Raw genomic sequence first — 23,504 nt, forward strand, 5'->3', positions numbered from 1 at the left:
AATGCCACGCAAGATTTCTTTTTAAAATCGGGGATAGAGCCTTTCGAGTAGAATCCGTATTTTAAATGTTTAAATCTGTGTTATTATAGGCTTTGGAAAGACTAATGATATGCTAATAAATCAAATAAACCAACTGCTATCTAAAATGTTAGGGGATAACACATGTAATTTGCTTATTTTTGTGCTTGAAGCCTATAAAGGTAAGTTATATTTTGTGATATAAGCAAGGGGTTTAATACATAAATGAAAACAATCTGAGAAATTATTATTGTATTGTGAAAACAAACTTTCTGAAAGATATCAAAGAGTTGCTATTAACGGCACTTCTTCTGAGACACACAAGATAGTAAGGCTGGTGTACATTGTTCCTCAATTAATGTTCTATTTGAGGTCCTCTTAACTGATATTGTAAAAGATGTCAATTGTAAAATGAAATTGTTTGCTTATGACACCACGTACCTAGCTTGTGTATAACAGTTGATCATTCTACAGTTGCTGTTGATGAAAACGATGACTTCCCAAAGATGCATGGGTAAATGAATAGTTAGTTTTAATCCTGAAATTAATAACTAGGAAACACACACATGGATACTATGACCCAATAACTATGAACAATATTAATGTGTCGAGTGTAAAATCCCATAAACATTTAGGTGTTGTATCAAATGAGGATGGTACATGGACAAATCACATATACTATATTTTCGGGGGAAAGTACATGTATCTCCAATGAGAGCTGTATTAAGAATTTTAAAATATACTCTAGGTAGGAACTCTCTACAAACAATCTTTTTTTTTCATTTATAAGGCCAATTCTAGAATATTCTTTATTTGGCTGGGACAGTTTGCTGTAAATTATATATATACACATGAATGTCAAAATTTAGAAAATATATAATTGGATGCAGCTAAAATAGTAACAGATACTCCAAAATGGTCAAGTATTAATTGGTATATTGTATGAAGATTTAGGTCGGGTAAAAATATCCAAAAGTAGAGAAAATCGTTGTGGTTCCACAAATTGTATCGTAAGAAAACTCCAAATTATCTATCCCTGTCTAATTCCATTTATAAGGTATCAGAATGTCCTATTTATCATTATACTAAAATTTATATGTACACAATTCTATAAAGATTCGTTTTAAAATTTTCCAAAAAGTTATGGAATTCAGTACAAGTAAATATTTGTAAAAATCTGTCTATTGATATAATTTTTGGTTTGTTTTTGTTTGTTTGTTTGTTTGTTTTTTTTAAACAGAAAGTAGCTATATATAGATGCAGAAATATATATAATATGTATATATGTTTCTGATAGATGTCATCAAATTGTACATGTATACCCGCCATCTTATACTTACTCATATACATTTTATATAAAAATATAGAAGATAGTGCACTTTGTACTTATTGGTCAGTCAAACTAATCATCAATTTTACCTTAAATGTACTAATTAAATCTCTGATTTTACTATCATGTCATTTCTGTAATCATACAAAATACACATTAGATCAGATTGTTCTTACCGGATAAAAAGTGTTGATATGATAGGTAGTAATTCAATTTAGAAAAAAAAAACCCGAATAAATCTTTCAAGAAGTTCATACATAGACGATATTGCATGAAATCCGGATATTTGTAACCTTTCAGTTCTCGTCGTTAGTTTTAGCCTCGTTTTCATATTGCCCACGCTTCGCGTTAGTCGGCTTTTGTTTAGCATACAGCTCCAAGTAAAACGACAAATTTAGCAAACATGTCGTACAAAGATGCAAGAATTTACGTCGGAAACCTGCCACCAGACATAAGGGAACGCGACATCGAAGATCTATTTACAAAATTTGGAAGAATCATCTACGTCGACCTTAAGAACCGAAGAGGACCACCGTTTGCTTTCGTTGAATTTTCCGATCCAAGGTTGAGCATTGAAATTGATTGAATTTCATTCGAATTATGATATCATAATATTTGAGATCGTTCTATATTTAAAGATCGATATAAATATTGTATTTTCAAATTCATTGTGACCTGTTTAACTTTTCTATTTTGGATGTTCGTGCAAAATTATTTTGTAAAACCAGGAAAGGGGGGGGGGGGCTGGTTGTCCACAGAAAGAATAGATGTAGTACGTATTTTATTAACTTGGTAAAAGATATGCCATCTGTCTAACTTGGTGAATTGCATGCCATATGTCTGGGCAACGAATCATAGGCGTTATTGAATCTGAAAAGTATTTTTGAGTATCTATGAAGTGAACAACTGGACTGCATGCATTGATATAGACATCTGTTATTATCTTGTGATATAAACAATATTACCTATACTTACAGAGATGCTGAGGATGCAGTGCACGCACGAAATGGGTATGGTTATGATGGCTACAATCTCAGAGTAGAGTTTCCCAGAGGAAGTGGAGGATACCGAATGGGAGGTGGTGGTGGTGGTGGTGGTGGTCGATCTGGCGGTATGGGAGGAGGCAGAGGAAACTTTGGACAGAGCCGGTTTTCTGCTTCACGGAGATCAGAATACAGAGTGTTAGTTTCAGGTAAATAGCTTCAAAAGGAGTGTTGACTTTTAAATGAAATCCTGCATTTTACCCAGACAAATTATTGTCAAGATTATTATTTTATGTTTGCTATTTAAGGGTAAACTATTTTGTCTTTTCAAACAGGATTACCACCAACAGGAAGCTGGCAAGATTTGAAGGACCACATGCGTGAAGCTGGGGACGTTTGTTATGCTGATGTTTACAAGGATGGTACAGGAGTAGTGGAGTATCTACGCCATGATGATATGAAATATGCTGTCAGGAAACTGGATGACACCAAATTTAGATCACATGAGGTTAACAGTCCTTTAAACACAGTTTCAGATTTTTTAAACAGCTGATCTTGTCTGGTCAGATGAAAATTCAGCCTCATGTTAATTACCAGATATGATGAGCCCTCTTGTTTAGTTATTTAAGGAAGATAGATCCCTTGTTTCATTTTAATTAGTATAAACTGATATTTGCCGTTATGGATAAGACATTTTAAGTTGACTTGGTGTCTGTACATTTCAATTTAATGCAAGAATCTCTTTACCTCTGAATACAAACTTATATGATATTATGAAAGTTGCTTATGATGAAAGGTTATGTTCATTTGCTCAATATTCTCATTATGTTGGACAACTAAAATTTATTGTCCGAGAGTCACTAAAGGAAATTATCATTTGGCATTTTATCTAAGGGATACTTCACTCAGCAGCTTGTAGACTCTTGTTGCTTAAGATTAGAAATGTATAAATTATTTTGACACTATATGCTGCAAAGATCAAGATCATTCCATGATCTGCTTTTAACATTTCAGGGAGAAACATCGTATGTACGTGTCAAGGAAGACAAAGGAGGTCGATCTCGTAGTCGAAGCCCAAGAGGATCTTCTCCACGCTATGATCGTTCACGATCACGGTCATAGGTGTCCAACAATGTTCAGCGAAGTAGGAAATATTTCTTTCCAGAACAAAAATTAAATGGTTTCTGACATTGTATATTTATTTATATAGTCTAACAAAACTATTCTAAGAATGAAAACAAAATCATTATATGTTGCCTTTCAAGAGAGATACAATTTTGCAACGTTTTTTTGTTCTTGAGAAGTGACTGTCACTCTTAATATTACCTTAATACAGCTGTTTGTGTTGCTGTTCAACTGCCGTCGTCATCAGCCTGGGCCATCCATCTGCGAGGGTTTCAACCCTTATCCGGGAACTTTCTCCGGATGTTGGGTCAGTAGGCCTAGGGGTGATCAGTCCCTACTCTTCGACGGTTGGCTCCCAGCTACTGTCGCCTCTGCGTATCCACAACCAGCAGGATGCTCTCTCTGCTTCCTTTCCCAACTCTTTAATGGCAGTCTTCCTTTTAAAAATTTTAAAATTCTTACACCTGAGTATTAAAAAATACGCTTGTAGTGCATTAAAATGGAATATACTAGAACCAGTTTAATTCCATATCATGCACATACTTTTTAGAGAAATTCTATCCAAAATGGTTTGGAAGTACAAAAGTTTACAAAACTGGTGAAATGTATAACTCATTTCATTTCTTATGTTTCAGGAGCTGGTATTTGATTGGATTCCATTGGTGCGAAACCAGGAAAAATGTGTGAAGTATGTGACACTCTAAACAAAAAGCAGCTCCTGGTGTTTCTTCATGAGGGAAGTGAATTTCGCTCATTGCCATGATGGACATAACACACTTTTCACTTTCTTACTTATGGAGGGCTTCAGATTATGGTATGAACTTAGACCAAGAATGAACTATTTAAGTACTACAATCTTATAATTTTCTGTTAAAAGGATTCCTGGAACTAAAGCATGCATCTTGGTTTATTTTAAAGCATACAAATTAGCTATGTTGATAACAAATATTGCTAGGGTAATATGATTTTATGGCAGCTTCTAGCTGGTTTCTGGAGGAATATTCTTTTTTCTGAAATTTGATTTTCATTTAATTTTTAAATTTTGTCATCGATTTTTGCATCTAAGGTTAGTTATCAAGGACTAAATGAGTATATGTGTCACTTTGTTGTTAATTCATCCAATGTCAATTTTAACACTTTCAACCCCGAAACTTATAAAGGACTGGTCTAGTCTTTGATTTAGAAGAGTCTAAATGTGTCTACAGGGATGAATGTGTAAAAGTAAAAAAAGTTGACTTATATCTTTGCATTGCTGATGGGTAGAGAAATAACAGAAAATCATAAAGCATTTTGGAAACTTTTCCCCCTAGTAATGTATTTGTAATTTTTGATGTAAACAATAATTGTTGGGCTAGATGAATGCATTGAATGAATTGTAATGGTTGAAGATAGGAAATTTTGTGCTATACATACAAAAGTGTATATGGTTCAACTCCTCCACCCCTCTTCAGGGGTTACTGAATTAATTCCAACCCTGACTTGTATCCCGATAATGTTTCACTTTAAAAACAGAAGTAACACAAGTTAGAATAATCATTATGATTATGAACATGTTTGTATATATTGCGCAAATATCCATGGACACAAGAAATTAAAGTGATGACTTTTATTTTAATCAAATTGCTATTTGAAAAAAGGTTTTTTAAAGATTATTTCCCTTGTAATGTTTCATATTTGAACAAATAAGGAAGGGTGGGGGTGTCATGCATTTTCTGTTTGAATAAATCTTTGTGTATCTTAATCTGGTATAATATGTGTAGTAACTATATAACCAAGTGTAGCATAATCTAATGTGATTTTGCTTTTGTACTTTTGTGTTATTTAGACTGATTGAAATGTCTAATGTTGTGAATAATGTATTCTAAAGAATCATGTATAATCTTTTCCATTATTTTCAACCATACTTTCGAAAAATATGGAATCCTTTCGTAGGAGTTAATAGACTTTTAAGTTGTTTATTAAAACACTTTACTAATACTGGTTTCACTTACATTTGATTGTAGATAAAAAGTGTTTTGAGAATGTTTCAAGTCCAAATTAATTCAAAATTAATTTACCTCTGGCACACATACCTAGAAACTTGGCATCATCTTTCATTTCATTGTATGATGTGGCAACTGCCAAGTAATATTGATTGTATATGTTAGACTTTAGTACTATTTAAAAAAAAAAGTGTTTTGGTTTATCATTTTAGTTTGTAAACTTCAAGAATGTAGACCTACTTGTTTTTAAGAAATAGATTATATATACCAATTAATGTTACACAAAAGAGAATAAGGGATATTTTGAAGAATGTAATAATTGAGTAAATAATGGGGTATGTTATTACATTTCTTCAAGAATTCTTAATTTTACATCTGATCATTTTCATTTCAATTTATTCAATTTTTTCTTCATTGAAAATGAATGTAGTTCCATTTCGCAAATATGTATAAAAATTCAATTAATTTTAGCAAAAAGCTTTTCCAGTAAAATATTCATCCAAGAAGCGTTCTCCCTAATTTACTCAATAGTAACGACTAGTATGTGGAGTTTCTTTTGTTGAACTTTCCTCTAGTATGATAGATTATTTTCCCTCTTGTTGGATATATTTTACTGGAATAGCTGTAATGTATATGCATGATGATAATGGTTCAAACATCATTCATTTCATGCTCATAAATGTATATACTATTAAAAGGATTAATGTCTTATTTCTTTTTCTTTGTTTGATTCAAAGGTCTAAGCTTGTAATACTCGGGAAGGAGTGAGTTCGCTCAGAGGGAGCATTATCTGATAATGGTATTGGATTCAATCTTTGGAAAACTACCCTCCCCATTTTCCACTTGGATAGAATCTTTCGGAACCTCTCCTTGGGATTGCGGGGTAGAGCTTTGTTGGATCAACATAGCGGAAATATGTCCTATAAGGATAAAATCTTTTGGATCATCTGTAGGATTCTGTCTTGGATATACCACTTTTCGGAAAAAAATATCAATTTTCTTTGGAAAAGAGGGAAAATCACTTATCTTTGGAAAAGAGGGAAATTTTCAGGATTCAACTCTTGTCAAAATTTGAGAAAAGGGAGAGCTCTAGGGAACTAGGAGAGGGAAAGATGAAAACCAGGAAACAGGAGAAAATCATATTTTTCTTTACGATTTCTGTCTTCTCTTTGCTTTACACATGTCAAAGAAAATTTGAAAAAAAAATGGAATTTGTAAGAAGTTAAATATTGCAAAATCAATTAAAAAATATTTTGAAATATTTTAAAGTTATATTTTGGAATAACAACTTTTGATAGGTAGCATTTGAATACTGGGTAAAAAGTAATATTTTAAGATGGCAAAGGAAAATATGACTGCTTCTGGACCCTTCTGAGTTCGGAAAACCACCCCATGGAAAACTGAATCCAATATCAAATAATAGGATCTTGAGGAATTTGGATGATAGGATTGCTATAGGATCAGGCTGTGTACCGGCGGGGACTACTCGAGTACACAGTAGGATTGCTATAGGATTAGAGATGGAGGAAAGGATCTGGGGACCCTTTTCTCTTGGATCACAACGGGATCTTATTGGATCACTGATGGATCTTTGGATATGTCTTAGAGAATTGCTAGGATCATCAATACTTTGGGATTTGTGATCAAAACATCTAGGATAGAATAGCTATGATCTTCTAAAATCTTTCTGTAAAGAAAAAAACCGTCTTGTTGGATCGAGGACGGATCTTTAGGATTTCTCTCAAGAATTACTAGGATCAGAAATAGCTATCATCACTTTTTGGATTCCATTATATCTTGGGAAAATCTAGCTTAAATTTGTAAGGATTTTTTGAGAAATCTTGCTCTAGAAATGCCTTTCAGGTCTCCGAATGCTACCCACTTTTGAATTTCATGTAGGATTTTGCTTGGATCTCTGGAAGCATTTATTTTGGAGATTCTGGAAAAGCTTTTCAATCCTGCTTAGGTCTTCAGATGTCTTTGAAAGTGAGCTTCTTAGGAACATCAACAGATTTTGATTGATTGACCTCCTAGTAAATGAAATGCTTTAATTTCCTTCTTGGCCATAAAGGATTACTTTAGAAGACATGAGGATCTTCAAAACATTTCATTCAGGACCAGGTACACGAATCTTGAAATTATGATCTGATGCATCAGCTGGTGATAACTTAAATAATGCTAAATATATAAAAGAGCGAGTCCAACACAGTAGTTCCTTCCAGTAAGCTGATTTTTTAATCAGATAGTTGTTGACATGTTTCGACTCTAGGCGAGTCGTCCCCAAAACCCCTGTTTTGAGGACGACTCGCCTAGAGTCAAAACATGTCAACAACTATCTGATTAAGAAATCAGCTTACTGGAAGGAACTACCGTGTTAGACTTGCTCTTTTATATATTTACCTGGATTACAAGTGAGGCCTCTGTATTCTTTTGAATCCACGGCCGGTTCCATCAAGAATTTCTACATTTTCCATAACCCAGGAAGTTGCGCCTCCACCCCCCTGTAGTGATTAAATAATGCTAGTGTTAATGGATTTACTGCAAGGTTATTGAGCTTCATGGTTTATAATATCTCTAGTCTAACTTGCTTAATCGAGGCACCTTAGAAACAATACCGAGTAATTATTGTATTCTTTCGATAGCAAACAATTAGAAATTAGATAATTGGCTCTTTTGTCAACCTGGCATAAGATTAGCAATCGTTTCTGCATGGTTTGGATAGTGTTATATTATTGAATCATTTAAATCAGTGAAGAATTATTTTCTAACATATCGAAAAGAGTCTTAATATGTTAGACCAGGGCATATGTAAACTCTAAGAATTGCACATGATACTTCAAATTTCGAATTTCTATAATTTTATGTGCAAAAATAGTTTCAAAATATTTAATTTTTCTTAGGTCATGTATTCCAAGTTAAAACCTTTTTCACAGCTAGACCCTAGATAATGATAAAAATTACATTCCAATGTCTGTAAAGACAAGCATTTTATCAATTGCATCGTATATGAAAATAAAAGACTGATACCAAAAGAAGTTGACTGTTCTTGATGATGTTAAACAAAATATATAGTAAATTAAATCCCTATTATTGCTCTCTCTTATAAATACTAAAAGAATCGTTTGAAATCAAATTAAAATGTTCCCCTTCAGGGTTAGCCTCCAGTTGCATTGTTCCATATGCATTTTCTAACTGATCAGTATCACGAACATAAGATTCTCCATAGGAAATGTTGAAATTAAGAAAAAAACTAACTTCCCTCAACTTCTGTAATGCTTTTCTAAAGTTAAGGAATTTCCTTAAGCTATGGAATGTTTGTGAAACTGGCCTCTGATGTATCTTAAGACATTAACAATTTAAAAGTTTGTTATAAATTCCCCTTGGTTCATAGTTGTGCTGATTGCATATAAGGGCAAGTTAAAGGGCTGCCCGGTATACAGTCATCTTGAATTTCAATTGGGGTGATAGCTTTCATATAGTTTCCCTGTAAGTGGCAAACCTAGTTACTGGTACATTGTATTGCTCAAAGCGACAACTTTTGTTAGCTTACCTGACCAAAAGGCCAAGTACTTGTATCCTGTAAGCTTATGGCACGGTGCAGAAATTATTTCTCAATACTAAGAAGCCCAGAGACATTCTACACCTATTGGGTACATGTTGGGAGGGCATCTAATTTTATTCAAATGAATTACCTTGACCTTTTATAGGGATATTATATTATAAATAAAAAAAAGTGAACACCTTTGACCAAGAACCGATATTTGGCTTGTGATATGCCAGGCTTCCAAGTTGGTTTAAATGAATGAGTTTGACTGTCTTTTATAGTAAAATCTCCTTATTACTATAGTAAAACTATAATCAGGTAGCAAGCGAGCAATTTGGACCCTTGTTCAATAATCATGAACTTTTCTGTATCAAGAATTTGTCCAAGGGTTTCTGACATCACTTGGTCCAGTGACCTTGTTATTGGATGCAATAATCAGAGGAAGAGAGATTATAAATTAGGCCTGAAGGATATGCTTTCCTTCCGTCTTCATTCAAAATTAAAGCAAGTTGGAGATTTATGAGATGAAATAAATGACATTGAGTTTATGCCTTCGTTTGGTATTGTATTAAATCTCCTCTTTGGCCATCAATATAACTTTTCCCAAGTTAATATTGGTTTTAAGTTTGTTTTGGAAAGGTAGTGGACCTTTAAATATTTCCAATATAGTAAGCAGTTTTAGGTCATTTGACCTATATAATCATGTTTGCCTGTCGTGCATAAACTTTCCACATTTTGAGCTTAAGTTCCTCCTACCAGTGCAATTTGGCTAAAACTTGCCTGAAATGATCCTGACATGGTACCAAGTGTTATTTTTTGGGTCGATTCGAAATCCAGGATGGCCTCCACAGCTGGCATCTGGAAAACATATTTTGAACTTCTGAAGTTCTACTAGTGCGATTTGATCCTGACATGGTCCCGACAAAGTGTTATTTTTCGGGTTGATATACGAAATCCAAGATGGCCTCCACAGCTGCCATCTTGAAAACACATTTTGAACTTCTTCTCAAGTTCTACCAGTGCGATTAGATCCTGACATGGTCCCGACAAAGTGTTATTTTTATTTTGAAATCCAAGATGGCCTCCATGACACCATATCTTACTTTTCTATGACTGTTGCCATGGCCTCTTGTTTCTACCATTTGTTATGGCCTTTAAAACCCACAATGGTTGGTTGATTTTGCTTCGGGCTCCCTTGTATTTTGTGTGCATGGTGAAGGAAACCAAAATGTTCCTTTTTCGTCATGGCCTATTTTTAGCCCACCATCATTAGATGGTGGGCTATTCAAATCGCTTTTTGTCCGTGGTCCGTGGTCCGTCCGTTCCGTCCGTCCGTCCTTCCGTCCGTTAACATTTCTTGTTACCGCTATTTCTCGGAAAGGGCTGAAGGGATCTTTCTCAAATTTCATATGTAGGTTCCCCTAGGGCCCTAGTTGTGCATATTGCATTTTAGGACCGATCGGTTAACAAGATGGCCGCCAGGCCGCCATCTTGGATTTTGATAGTTAAAGTTTGTTACCGCTATTTCTCAGAAAGTGCTGAAGGGATCTCTCTCAAATTTCACATGTAGGTTCCCCTAGGGCCCTAGTAGTGCATATTGCATTTTGGAACGGATCGGTTAACAAGATGGCCGCCAGGCCGCCATCTTGGATTTTGGTAGTTAAAGTTTGTTACCGCTATTTCTCAGAAAGTACTGAAGGGATCTCTCTCAAATTTCACATGTAGGTTGCCCTAGGACCCTAGTTGTGCATATTGCATTTTGGGACGGATCGGTTAACAAGATGGCCGCCAGGCCGCCATCTTGGATTTTGGTAGTTAAAGTTTGTTACCGCTATTTCTCAGAAAGTACTGAAGGGATCTCTCTCAAATTTCACATGTAGGTTGCCCTAGGGCCCTAGGTGTGCATATTGCATTTTGGGACGGATCGGTTAACAAGATGGCCGCCAGGCCGCCATCTTGGATTTTGGTAGTTAAAGTGTGTTACCGCTATTTCTCAGAAAGTACTGAAGGGATCTCTCTCAAATTTCACATGTAGGTTGCCCTAGGGCCCTTGTTGTGCATATTTTATTTTGGGACCAATCGGTCAACAAGATGGCCACCAGGCCGCCATCTTTGATTTTGATAGTTAAAAGTTGTTACTGCTATTTCTCAGAAAGTACTGAAGGGATCTCTCTCAAAAAATTTCACATGTAGGTTTCCCTAGGGCCCTAGTTGTGCATATTGCATTTTGGGACCGAACGATCAACAAGATGGCCGCCAGGCAGCCATCTTGGATTTTGATATTTAAAGTTTGTTACCGCTATTTCTCAGAAAGTACTGAAGTTATCTCTCTCAAATTTCACATGTAGATTCCCCTAGGGCCCTAGTTGTGCATATTGCATTTTGGGACGGATCGGTCAACAAGATGGCCACCAGGCCGCCATCTTGGATTTTGATAGTGTAAGTTTGTTACCGCTATTTCTCAGAAAATACTGAAGGGATATGTTTCAAATTTCATGTGCTGGTTCCCTTTGGTCCCTAGTTATGCATGATACATTTTGGGACCGATCGGTCAACAAGATGGCCGACAGGCCACCATTTTGAATTTTGATAATTGAAGTTTGTTAACGCTATTTCTCAGAAAGTACTAAAGTGATCTGTCTCAAATTTTATATGTAGGTTTTCCTAGGATCTGCATATTGCATTTTGGGACCGTTCGGTCAACAAGATGGCCAACAGGTTTTTGACAATTGAAGTTTGTTAGTGTTATATATCTCAGAAAGTACTGAAAAGATCTTTCTCAAATGTCATATATAGTAATATGTAGTAAAAATTTGAAAGCAGAGAAAAGATCCCTCTTTCTATTGTCAGACGTAGATCATTCTTTGGTGGGCGCCAAGATCCCTCTGGGATCTCTTGTATAGTGCTACAGTGTATCTGGCTGAAACATACCCCTTCTGGTCTAATGCTGACAATAAGCCACATCAAGGCCTCCTAAATACAACAAAAACAGAAACTCCCACAAAATATTTATTCTTTACAACTGCAAAGCTAATGATAAAACAATGAAGTTCATGATTGATGCAAATGGACATTGTTAAACAATCAATTTAAAAGATGCATGAAAAATGCTTTGACATTGAAAATGTTTTACATTAATTGTATGATGAATTTCACAAACCATGCATTGTTAAAAACTAAAATTTAAAACAAAAACAAGGAAAATTGGGATTAAAATATTGCATGAAATGTTTTCCAGTGGAATTCATAGATTATTCTCCACAGTTTCTCACCAAATCCTTCCTTCCATCCATCCACAAATCCTTATCTTCTTATGCTGATGTAGTGTACCGGTACATGTATGTACATCTCACATCTGTGTCCAAACTTTGCTACTCGATAGCTCTTGGTCATTGTAAAAGATATGCTATAAGTATCTCTATAATATGAACATTAAAACAAAATAAAAACTGTTAGTATCAACTTTAAAGCTCGGACAAAACTGAAATAACAAATAATCAAAGCAATGCTGTTCGACACCAATGTATGCAAATAAAACTTTTTTTATTATCCTAAAATACCTTCCATTCTACTGTATTGAAAACAAAACAATTTGTATGGAAAAAAAAACAGACTAAGGGGCGATAACTCGCTACAGGTTGCCATTAATACTGCTGTACAATTTTTTTCTGCCAATATAAGTCAGATTGGATGAAAGAAAAAGTTTTCTTCAAAATTTTCTAAGAGTAAAGCATTTGACATTTGAATTCTAAAAAAAAATTACTATAGCACAAAACCCCCAATTATACAAATTGCCTTCCTTCCTAAAACCAAATTGTAGACAAGTTTTCTATTGAGGGTATTCCCATTAAAAAATACAAGCATTTCTAATGACCATCCCTTTGTTATACAACTTATTTCATGGGGACATTACATAACCATCAAGGACTCCCTCCTATCTTCTACCTTTACTTTTACATCCTATAAATCAACAAAAGGTCAAAATAATTTGTAGAATTGTCCAACTCCATTCGGTCCATGCATATATCCATGATTATCCATTAACCTTTGAAAAAACATTTCCTCCAAACTCCATTCGGTCCGAATCTGTACACATTTCCAATTTTTTGGAACATCAACGTTTTTTTTTAAAACAAAATCCTCCAAACTCCATTCGGTCCTGTCCCTCCCATATCCATTAACCGGTTATTTCAAACTCTATCAATTTGGTACAAAACAAAATAATAATTTCTCAAAAGGGCAGTCCAAATTCCAAATTTTCCAATATTTAAAGTAATCCTACATCATTCCTCCAATCTCCATTCGGTCCTATTATATCCATTTCTTTCCAAATAAGGGAGAAAAATCCTTATATTTTCCTCCATCGTCATTCGGTCCTAATTCCAAAACAATTCCAAAATATTTCCATCCTTATTTTATTTTTCCATTATCTCCATTCGGTCCTAAGGTTATATCCATTACATTTCCAATTTTCCATACTTTTCCAAACTACTTCCAATTTTTAAGGCAAAAATCTTAAAACTTTAATATCCTCCCATCTCCATTCGGTCCAAAATCCATCTTTTATCCAACTTTCCTATCATAAATCCATCCAATCCAATAAATATCCCATTCCTTCCAACTTCAAAACCTTAATTGTTGAAAAATACAAAGAGATACATTTTAATAAGTGAAACAAAATAATGACAAAGCGATTGTTGAAGTAATATGCACAAATAATTACATTACAAATTTCATCAATCTATCTTTTATCTTTAATATTATTAATATGTATCATTTTGTCACCTTTCCATCTTGATAAAATAGCAAATTAATTCCGTCTCATTTTAGGATGTTCAATGTTTTTATTTTATAGTACTGAACACATATATATATATATAGCTGAATTTTCGTTGATATCATAATTTCTTCCTATTATAAACAGCAGCGATATAAAATGACATTAGATTCTTATCTCCCTTGATTAGGAAAGATAATCAAATAATTGATGTAATTTCAAGCAAATCAAACCTTAATTACATACATTGTCATTCATATCCAGCATTTCTGTTCAACAAGCTTTGACTTAATTGACAATCACCAGATCATTCCCCAACAATTACCAACATTTAACTCCCGACACTTTACAAAAGTAACAAATGAAAACTTCTGTTTTTAATAAAACCTGAATGGGTTGATTTACTTTGAAAGAAAACTACTATTAATCCTTTATGTCCAGATTTCTTTTCATAAATGATAATAATCAATAATAATGTTTATTTCAAAATTTGTTACTTTCAGAAATGAGTTTCAAATACATTCTCACTCATAAAGGATACCTCATCCCTGAAATCCTGAAAATAACTTTTGAAATTGCTATAAACCCGATGACACATCAGTGAAATTAAAATTACATAAAGGAAATAACTTGTCTGAACACAACAAAAAAATCAAACTAATGATACATGAAATAATTTTGCATACTAAAATCACCTCCAATGTAATGGATGTCTGGAGTAAAATGTCACTGCCTGCCTCCATCTTATCCCATTGGAAGCGACTGACTCCAGGATCCCTAACCACAATGGACGACCTTTGGCCATGTGATCGACAGCTGGACTGTTAACTCATGACTGTATAAGAAATATTAATAGTGAAATATCGTACAAATTCTTTTTGTATTAAATTAGGAATTTCATAAGGCACTCCTCCCAGGCAAATATTTTCTGAACAATGGCTTTGTTTTTAATGAAGTTGAAAATTTTATCTAGAAATACAATTACTCTAAGGATAAACATTTAGGAAAAGTCGAAGAATTTTGTGTTTCCCCTTGTGACAGCATGCAGAACAGAGCACTTTATATGATAAATTTGATATTATTGTTATCAATAAAGCCTTGCATATCAATAACATAAGCTTAAATATATTCCGTCAATGGCTTTCAAAATAAACAGAAACTTCTTCCCATATTTGATTTTTTATGAGCCAAATGTATATGAATGTAAGTTGGATGGGGTGTCTACAGAAAGACTTTTGAAATATAGGCCAATTGTATTGATTGCATCATTATAAGACATTTAGCAAGAGACTACACTTTTTGGATATGAATGGTGGTGATGAAATCTTCATTGACATTCAAGAAATGAGTATATACAAACTTAATTAAAATCAACAAAAAATTGATAGTCTTTATGAATTACAACAGTATTTCGATACAATGATTCTGTTTTATTACCGACAAAAAAATGGTTTTCATGACGTTACAAAATAACCACACCAACTTAATGTGGAAATGATACAGATGACAGACCATTCAGGAACGTGACCGTGATCGTCTCCTTCGCTGTTGTACAGAGGAATAATCTGGTGATCCTCTGCTCGGTGATGACCTCCTTCTGCGAGGACTGCGGCTTAAACTGCGACTGCGGCTTCGTGAATATCGATTGCGACTGCTGCTGCCACCGCTACTGTAATTCTCTTTCACACGAATGTAGGACACTTCACCCTGAAACATCAGAACACAAAACATCCTAAAAATTAAAAAAAAAGTCAATGTTTTGTTCTCTCAAAGTACTTTTCGCAGCAGAAATAAAGTTAAACAAATAGAAAATCTTTCAATATACTGTAATTGATGAGGAAAATTACGGAAATTAGATAAGTTCAATAATTTGATATCTCTTGAATCTTTAGGTGAGTGGCGTATCAAATTATTTAACATGTACATAAATAATAAATTTCATATTACATAGCAATGAGTGTAAGGTTTTATTTTGCATTGCATATCTTTAGTATTTATGGAAATGAAGACAAAATTTCGTTTTTTATTAACTTTTGTACAGCTTGAATATTATATGATATTACATTCAGTAACTATTCATTATAAAAGAATGATAAAAATATTGTTCCATCTTGCATGACAATTGTGCAACATCATATATGTGATGTCACAAGTGTTATTACATGTGAACATGTATGGCTTATAGTATTTATGACAATAATATTTTTGACAATCACATGGCTGTCAGAAAGGCCAATTATGTTGATAACAAAAAGTGTTTCAACAGTCTTTGAGTGTGGAGCATGTTAACAGAATTTAAATATCTCTGGTTTTATTTTTACCTCATGAGACCTAAACTTTGAGTCATCAAGGTTTTGTACAGCATACTGCATATCTTCCTTGCGTAGGAACTCAACCACACCAGTACCATCCTTGTATGTGTCTGCATAACACACATCTCCTGCTTCACGCATATGGTCCTTCAAATCCTGCCAGCTGCCAGAGCCAGGAAGTCCTGAAAATATTGAATCAAAATGTCAATATCAAAGCTCCGCACTGCTATATAGATATCATAACAAAATTTAAATGGTCCTTTCCATTGCATGATGGGAAATAATTGATTAGTGCATATGACCCAAAATTAATCATCTCAAGGCTGATATTTGCGTATCAAAAATTTACCATAGCACTTTTTAATAATTGACACATATTTTTTTTTTTAAATACCATGCTCAACAATTTTTGTAAGATTTTTTAAGGTGACTGAGTCCAGAACACTAATTTTCAACTTTTGATGAGCATGTGTACAAAAAATATAAAGGGTTCTCAAAATTTTGATGAATCTAGGACTCATCTAGACAAGTTCCGTAAATCATTGGATCACGATGCTCTAATACCTGAAACAAGGACTCTATACTCTGATCTTCTGGAGGGTGGGCCTCGACCACCACCACCCCCACCACCACCACCACCTCCACCATACATTCCTCTTCCACCACCACCTCCTCCTCCATAACTTGGGGGACCCCTTGCTCCTCGCGGGAACTCCACTCTTAGAGTATATCCATCGTAATTGTAGCCATCCCTTTTTCTTACAGCATCTTCGGCATCTCTGTTGGATAATCAAATTTGTTGAATTATGAACAAGTGACTTCTTAAAAGCATTTAAATTTTGTTTGTCAATCATGTCTATCCTCTTTCTTTATATATATATATTAAGTCTCATTTGCAAGTGATTGAACTCTGTGAGTAATATAAACTGCACGATGTGGCATTTTACCTGGGGTTTTTTTTTATATGAAAATATAACTGAAACAAAAATGTAACCATCATGCGGAGGGGCATTGCCATTAACCAAGGTCGGGGGAAAGCACTAACTTGCATATTATAGGCAAACTATACTCCCATAACATTAGAGTCGACTGGTCAGCCGTTTTTTTTATCGGACGTTACTTTGCTGACTGATGACTCTCATTTCCGAAGGCCTATTTCTTTGATGCAGCTTCCGTCGTCGAATGAAGTCAGAAGGAATATATTTATAGCTCGAACATAGATAACATTGATGTGTACTTACTACAGTTTAGGTATTAATTATAAAATCCTTATTATCAAGTAAAAACCATAACTTGGGGCCTCATAAAATAGTATTTTAGCGGATTGGATATGATGGAATCCTTTCCGTAACATTTTGACCTGGTTTTAAATATGGCGGCTGGTTACTACAAAAAAACCGAAATGTGAATTAAGCGGGCAGAATACAAGTAAAAGTAAAGGCAGATCAGGCGTTTTGGGGACTATGCAATTCGTTTTTTTCTATTTACTGGCCGGATTGCTATTAACATGAAGTTTTGTCTGGGTCATGGAAGTTTACGTTAGAAGATGTAAATATTTGTTTTAGATGGATTTTACGGCTTATTTTGTCAAAGTACTTGTTAATCTATGAAAAAGAGGTAGGTATTTGACATTGATGACGATTTAAATATGATTTAAACGTTTTTTATTGTCACAATCCAAACTTTGAAAATGTTACCCTCAGCATCGGGTAAATGGCCTATCGGAAGTTAGAGGTTAGACACGACGTAATGTTCCAAAAGTGTCTCGTCGTGCTATACCTCTAACATTGTTGGAGTAAGGATAACCAAACAAAGGGTACTAGAGAAAGTACTCCAACAATGTTAGAGGTATAGCACGACGAGATAAAAACAATAAAAAAACGTTTAAATCATATTTAAATCGTTATCAATGTCAAATACCTACCTCTTTTTCATAAATCAACAAGGTTTTTGACAAAATCAGCCGTAAAATCCATCAAAAACAAATATTTACATCTCCTAACGTAACCTTTCATGACCCAGACAAAACTTCATGATGAAAGCGATCCGGCCGGTAAATAGAAAAAACGAATTGCAAAGTCCCCAAAACGCTTAATTTGCCTTTACTTTTACTTGCATTCTGCCCGCTTGAATTCACATTCCGTTTTTTGTAGTAACCAGTCGCCATATTTAAAACTAGGTCAAAATGTTACGGAAGGGATTCATCAATTCTAATCCGCTATAATACTATTTTATGAGGCCTCAAGTTATGGTTTTCCTATATAAATGGGATAATTAATACCTAAACTGTAAGTACACGTCAATGTAATCACTGTTAGAGCTATAAATATTGATATTATTGCACTTTTCATTCCGCCTTCATTTGACGTCGGAAGCTGCATCAAAGAAATAGGCCTTCGGAAATGAGAGTCGACAGTCAGCAAAATAATGTCTGATAAAAAAAACGGCTGACCAGTCGACTCTCATGTTATGGGAGTAGGTTATCCTCTACCAGAATAATCCTAGCTTTTAAATATGATTGAACGTTTTATATCAATTAATTGTCACAATCCAAACTTTGAAAATGTTAACCTCAGCATCGGATAAATGTCACTAAATAATATATGTGCGTATGGAGAGAAAAATATCTCCACTAGCGATGTGTGCCAGTATAGTAAACACTGCAGTTGGATTATTTCTGGAATAGATCCTTACAAGAGGTAGGTCAACCTGACTTGATTTTCGAGAATAAAGTTTAGAAGGCTCGAGTAGGGATTCTGACGAGAGACATCTATCAAACGTCCGACTATAAAAGAGTCTCGAGACGGAATCTCAATAGAGATTAATTAGAGTATTGTATTGTATCATCTCCACATTAAATACTTTCTAACGTGCAAATGAATCTCATTTTTATATATTGTGTACTGTTTCATAGTAAATAAATGCTACTCGAGAAAAAAATTTGTGAAAAGTTCATAATGAATCATCTTTATCGATTTTTAGTAACAAATCCATACTCCAATAGGGGTAAAATACTCCAGTTTGCGTAAAATAGATTAATACGTAAGTTAGTGTTACCCGACCTGTAACAATCCACCTAGTAACATTTTACATTAAATCAATATCGTTAATGAATACTAGACTACTGGGTCAGCGTCTAACGAAGTACGCTCACTAGTCGTGCGTTTCTTTGAATGCAGAATGACATAAACCACTTATTATGCCTATCGAAGAAAAAAAATCGATCACAGATACAACACGTGCGTACCTCGGGTCTTCAAAACTCTACAAAGGCAAATGGCGGTCCACGTCTATTTTTCAACTCAATATAACGAATATTTCCATATTTTGTAAATAAATCTTCTATATCTCTTTGTCTAACATCGGGTGGTAGATTTCCTACATATATTCTTGAATCAGAACTGCTTCTATAAGACATTTTGAGTGCAAAACTGATATGGTTTCCTGGATTCTGAAGTCAATGGCTGCTTGGGTCTGTGAAAAGCTTGATTTGTAGGACACGAAACCAAGCGTATGAACGAATTTTCCGACGAGGTGACTTCTGGGATGATATACGCTGCTAAAGATTTAACAGTATTTTAGCCAATAAACGAAAAGCAAGCAACCAATGAAATATCGTGGTTCAGCGTCCTTGTGGATACGTTGCTAATGTCAGCACCATCGGAAAGCATCATTCGCAGAACCGAAGCCCGCGAAGCACCTGGAGTCGTCAACATCACACGGAGACGAAGTTCACTAAAGAAATATCATAGAAAGGTATGTTTAAATGTTAATGTGAAATTTACAATAGTTTGCCTTTTCAAAAAGATGCTAAAGAACCCTAAATCTAGGAATAATCTGCCGAAGTCCTCATGAGAGTGAAAATATGACGTGAAGCATAAGGACTTGTTTTAAAATCATTTGTAATTATAATATGTAGACTTTCATTTTAATATCCACATGTTTAACTGATTTAAGCGCCAACTCGACCAAACTTCAGCGCCTGAGCGCCTTGCAAAAAAGTCAGTCCCCACTGGCACGGAACATTTTCTTTACATTTTTTCTTTGAATTTTCCTGATCTCATCTAGGTATATAGGGGAAAGTAGTCAAATTTCGGACACCTTAATAGTAAAACCTTTGTATGCTTGAAACCTATCCACATACCCCCATAACTGACGTATGAGCAGAAAGAGAATTTTCTTTTCTTGCATTTATCACTTGAAACTTGACACAAATACTAAATTTGTTTTATACCAGGCCAAAGTAATCAGCAATGTATAGCTGTTCGAATTTCAGACAGGGGTGTTCATAATTCGGACATAGGGTGTTCAAATTTCGGACAGCAATTAAAAACCAATTAAATTAGGATGATTTTCATATAAAACATGTATATTGTTACATAATCATGAATTTCATGTTAGCAAATGTATGTGCATTGAAATAAAAAGTTTGTTGAGTTTGTTTAGTTAATGTAATATATATTTTTTGTAACTTTCATCATATTTACCCAGATTTTGGGCTCAATGTGTAAGTACCCTTAAAGGCTTTAGCTGATAAACATGTTCCCTTGTTTACTTGCACTTTTATTTCTAGGATATAACTGGTTACCCTAGTTACTACTTCTACTTTTTTATTAATTTTATAACTAAGGAAAGCTCTGAATTACTAAAATCCATTCAGAACTTTACAAATGTTACGAAAATCGAACAATATTTAAGTATTTATCGATTATTTTGGACTGTTCCAAATAAGGAAATTTTCATATTAGTAATGGGTGTTCAAATTTCGGACACCAAACTTTATATAGGTAAAGTGATGGTTAATTCCCACTGTATTGTTTATTTTTTACTCAAAACAATAAAAGGATGTGTTTAAACAAACAAAAATTTAAAAAGTTTAATGAACACACTGAATAAGACATGTTTGACATGGAGTTCCATATTGCGTCATTTGACCAGTTCATTTTTGTATATTCAACCGCAGGAAAGGTCGCAGTCACATATTCATATTCAAACTTACCATACAAAATATAATGCTCACACATCTGTTCTTCAATCTAGTTAATTTCCAATTTGAAAGTAAAGCATAGGTCAGTTTCAATGACTTTTTATCAAATATCTGGACTATTTTATGAGTTTTAAAGTATTTTCTAATTACTGTCCGAAATTTGAATCCGTCCGAAATTTGACTACTTTCCCCTAGTATATTTATGTCGATATGCCGATAACAAAACAGAATTGTCTGCGCTTTCAGCTCATTATATTTGCCTAATATTGTCCAATATTTCATTTTCAAATGTTTTTACCGCCGAAACTTTGTGACGTCATTTCCCCTTTTCCCAGTAGACTCTATTTTGTCGCCGACATGATGATAGAATAAATTTGCCTGGTTTCCTAAAAAGGATAGGTCTTCCTGAATATCCGATAGCCGTGATAGTTTAAAATAAGTTAGATTTAGATTATTTTCCGTAATGGACATGTACAGTAACGTGCCAAAAGTCTTCGTAATTTTTATTTTTCCCTATATATTCTTTGTAATTTTACATTTTTTCTTTGATTTTTTTCTGATCTCATCTATTGGCAGATTTTAACCAATTTTGGCATACTTGTAGAAAATTATCTACACTTTCAGCTCATAATATTTGTACAATTTTCCGATGTTTTGTTTTCAAAATATATATATTTTTTTGTGCACCACATCAACTTTTGACGTCATTTTCTTCTTTATTCATACCAAAATGGCAACGATAAAGTTTTGCGTGGTTATGAAATACGGTTTTCTCAAAAAGTGCATACAGGAAAATTATGTTAATATTATGAGCTGAAAGTGTAGATATTTTTCTACAAGTATGCCAAATTTGATTAAAATCCGCGGCTAGATGAGATCAGGAAAAATCTAAGAAAAAATGTAAAAATACATAGAATATATAGGGAAAAATAAAAATTACGAAGATTTTGGCACACGGCTGTACATTGGTCGCTGACCAGTACTGACAGACGACCAGTTCTCTCCGACTACCAATTCTCGCCATCGCATATATGTATCTGTAGTATTCTGTACTATGATTTCCACAAAAATATAGTCAATAAAGCCTTCTTCTGACAGAAGACACTACAATGCTGATTTCCACAAAAAAAATTCTCAAAATTCCTCGGTGATCAATGCGGTGGCGAGAACTGGTTGCTAGGCAGTAGATCTATCTAACCATCAATATTTTCCCCTTTATTTTCCAGCACAATGTCGGACAGAAAAGCCGTCATCAAAAATGCCGACATGGCTGAGGACATGCAGCAAGATGCAGTTGACTGTGCCACACAGGCTTTAGAAAAGTACAACATTGAGAAAGACATTGCTGCTTTCATCAAGAAAGAGTTCGATAAAAAGTACAACCCAACCTGGCATTGCATTGTTGGACGTAACTTTGGAAGCTACGTAACACATGAAACCAAGCATTTCATCTACTTCTACTTGGGACAAGTTGCTATTTTGCTTTTCAAATCTGGCTGAAGATATTTTATACAGAAATTTGTTGACTTTGTGCATTTGCCATCTCGAGACGAGTTGTGCTTGATTCCTCCTTAGGGCCAAACGTGACATTGTGTGATATCATCTTTACTGTTCAGTGGTCGTACAGATCAAACTTTTTCACTGACAATGATATCATGATTTCATATAGAAGTTTGAATCTTTTAAACTCCAATAAATCAGTTGACCAAAATTAAAAAATATTACATTAAATCTAACAAATGTGCACGTTCAGTTTTATGTTTCCCCGCTTAGGAACTTTTATTTAGAGGTTGGAATGGGCGCTAGATTATAAGCGATTGGTATGCATGTGTCCATCTTTGATATTTCAGAGGCTGCAGACTACTACATGGTCTCGGGAGTATCTGGTACGGTCCTACAGTACATTACTACAAGTTTTGATAAGAAATGTTACATGGAAGATTAGCATGAAAGTTTGCCAAGTATTGAATGCAAGGAATATGATTGTATTTGTTTATAAATGCGATTGTATTTGCTTATAAATGCGAGTTATCTGACAGTTTGACCAATGCAGCATCAAATGCAAAGTGTAGTTTGTTTGAATTGTATAATTGTGCCAATTCTAGTTTTAAAGTTTTGTTCCCCATCGAATTCCATTTTGTGTTGATGTCCATTTATTTTATTCAATGTTATCATAATATTGTTTTATTTTGGTGCTTCAATATTGAGTGTACTACCAAGTCTATCAAATACAAATTTGTTGCCATACAGATGTTTTGTTGAAGTTTTTTTTTCCCTCTATTTAAACCAATGAACCTTGGCTACATTACAGTCTGGTTCAAATATAAGTTATAACCTCACGACTGATGAAGACGCCTTGATAGCGTTTATACATTATCCAGGAGTTCACTTATTTTCATAACAAACTTACGAAAAAATTCGTAGAAATAATCGAAATGATACAGTA

At 34.3% G+C, this 23,504-nt stretch overlaps 2 protein-coding genes and 1 pseudogene across 3 annotated transcripts; 2 read left to right on the forward strand and 1 right to left on the reverse strand.

The window, feature by feature from the left end:
* Positions 1 to 1,664: 1,664 nt before the first annotated feature.
* Positions 1,665 to 7,671, forward strand: LOC138331978 (serine/arginine-rich splicing factor 1-like). Of its 2 annotated transcripts, XR_011209752.1 has the most exons (6): positions 1,665 to 1,912; positions 2,326 to 2,540; positions 2,667 to 2,839; positions 3,346 to 3,475; positions 4,092 to 4,270; positions 6,176 to 7,671. XR_011209752.1 is itself a non-coding variant. In XM_069279891.1 (5 exons), exons 1-4 carry the CDS (start codon positions 1,752 to 1,754, stop codon positions 3,451 to 3,453), a joined length of 657 nt encoding a protein of 218 aa, XP_069135992.1. In that variant the 5' UTR covers positions 1,665 to 1,751; the 3' UTR covers positions 3,454 to 3,475; positions 4,092 to 6,149. The 2 variants fall into 2 exon arrangements, 1 of the variants encoding a protein (XP_069135992.1); XM_069279891.1 differs by lacking the exon at positions 6,176 to 7,671 and having other exon boundaries at positions 4,092 to 6,149.
* A 4,307-nt stretch (positions 7,672 to 11,978) lies between these two features.
* Positions 11,979 to 19,547, reverse strand: LOC138331982 (serine/arginine-rich splicing factor 1-like; annotated as a pseudogene).
* A 125-nt stretch (positions 19,548 to 19,672) lies between these two features.
* On the forward strand, positions 19,673 to 23,307 carry LOC138331984 (dynein light chain 2, cytoplasmic). Its single transcript, XM_069279896.1, has 2 exons — positions 19,673 to 19,827; positions 22,285 to 23,307. The coding sequence occupies exon 2, from the start codon at positions 22,289 to 22,291 to the stop codon at positions 22,556 to 22,558; it is 270 nt and encodes an 89-aa protein (XP_069135997.1). The 5' UTR covers positions 19,673 to 19,827; positions 22,285 to 22,288; the 3' UTR covers positions 22,559 to 23,307.
* The last annotated feature ends 197 nt before the right edge of the window (positions 23,308 to 23,504 follow it).

This window comes from Argopecten irradians, chromosome 9 (assembly GCF_041381155.1).
Source record: "Argopecten irradians isolate NY chromosome 9, Ai_NY, whole genome shotgun sequence".
NCBI lineage: Eukaryota > Metazoa > Mollusca > Bivalvia > Pectinida > Pectinidae > Argopecten > Argopecten irradians.

Bases quoted from the DNA above. Each gene is read 5' to 3' on its own strand.
- LOC138331978 (XM_069279891.1), top strand. From the start codon at position 1,752: ATGTCGTACAAAGATGCAAGAATTTACGTCGGAAACCTGCCACCAGAC. The intron at 1,913-2,325 runs GTTGAGCATTGA...CTATACTTACAG, and splicing joins GTTGAATTTTCCGATCCAAG to AGATGCTGAGGATGCAGTGC. The intron at 2,541-2,666 runs GTAAATAGCTTC...CTTTTCAAACAG, and splicing joins ATACAGAGTGTTAGTTTCAG to GATTACCACCAACAGGAAGC.
- LOC138331984 (XM_069279896.1), top strand. From the start codon at position 22,289: ATGTCGGACAGAAAAGCCGTCATCAAAAATGCCGACATGGCTGAGGAC.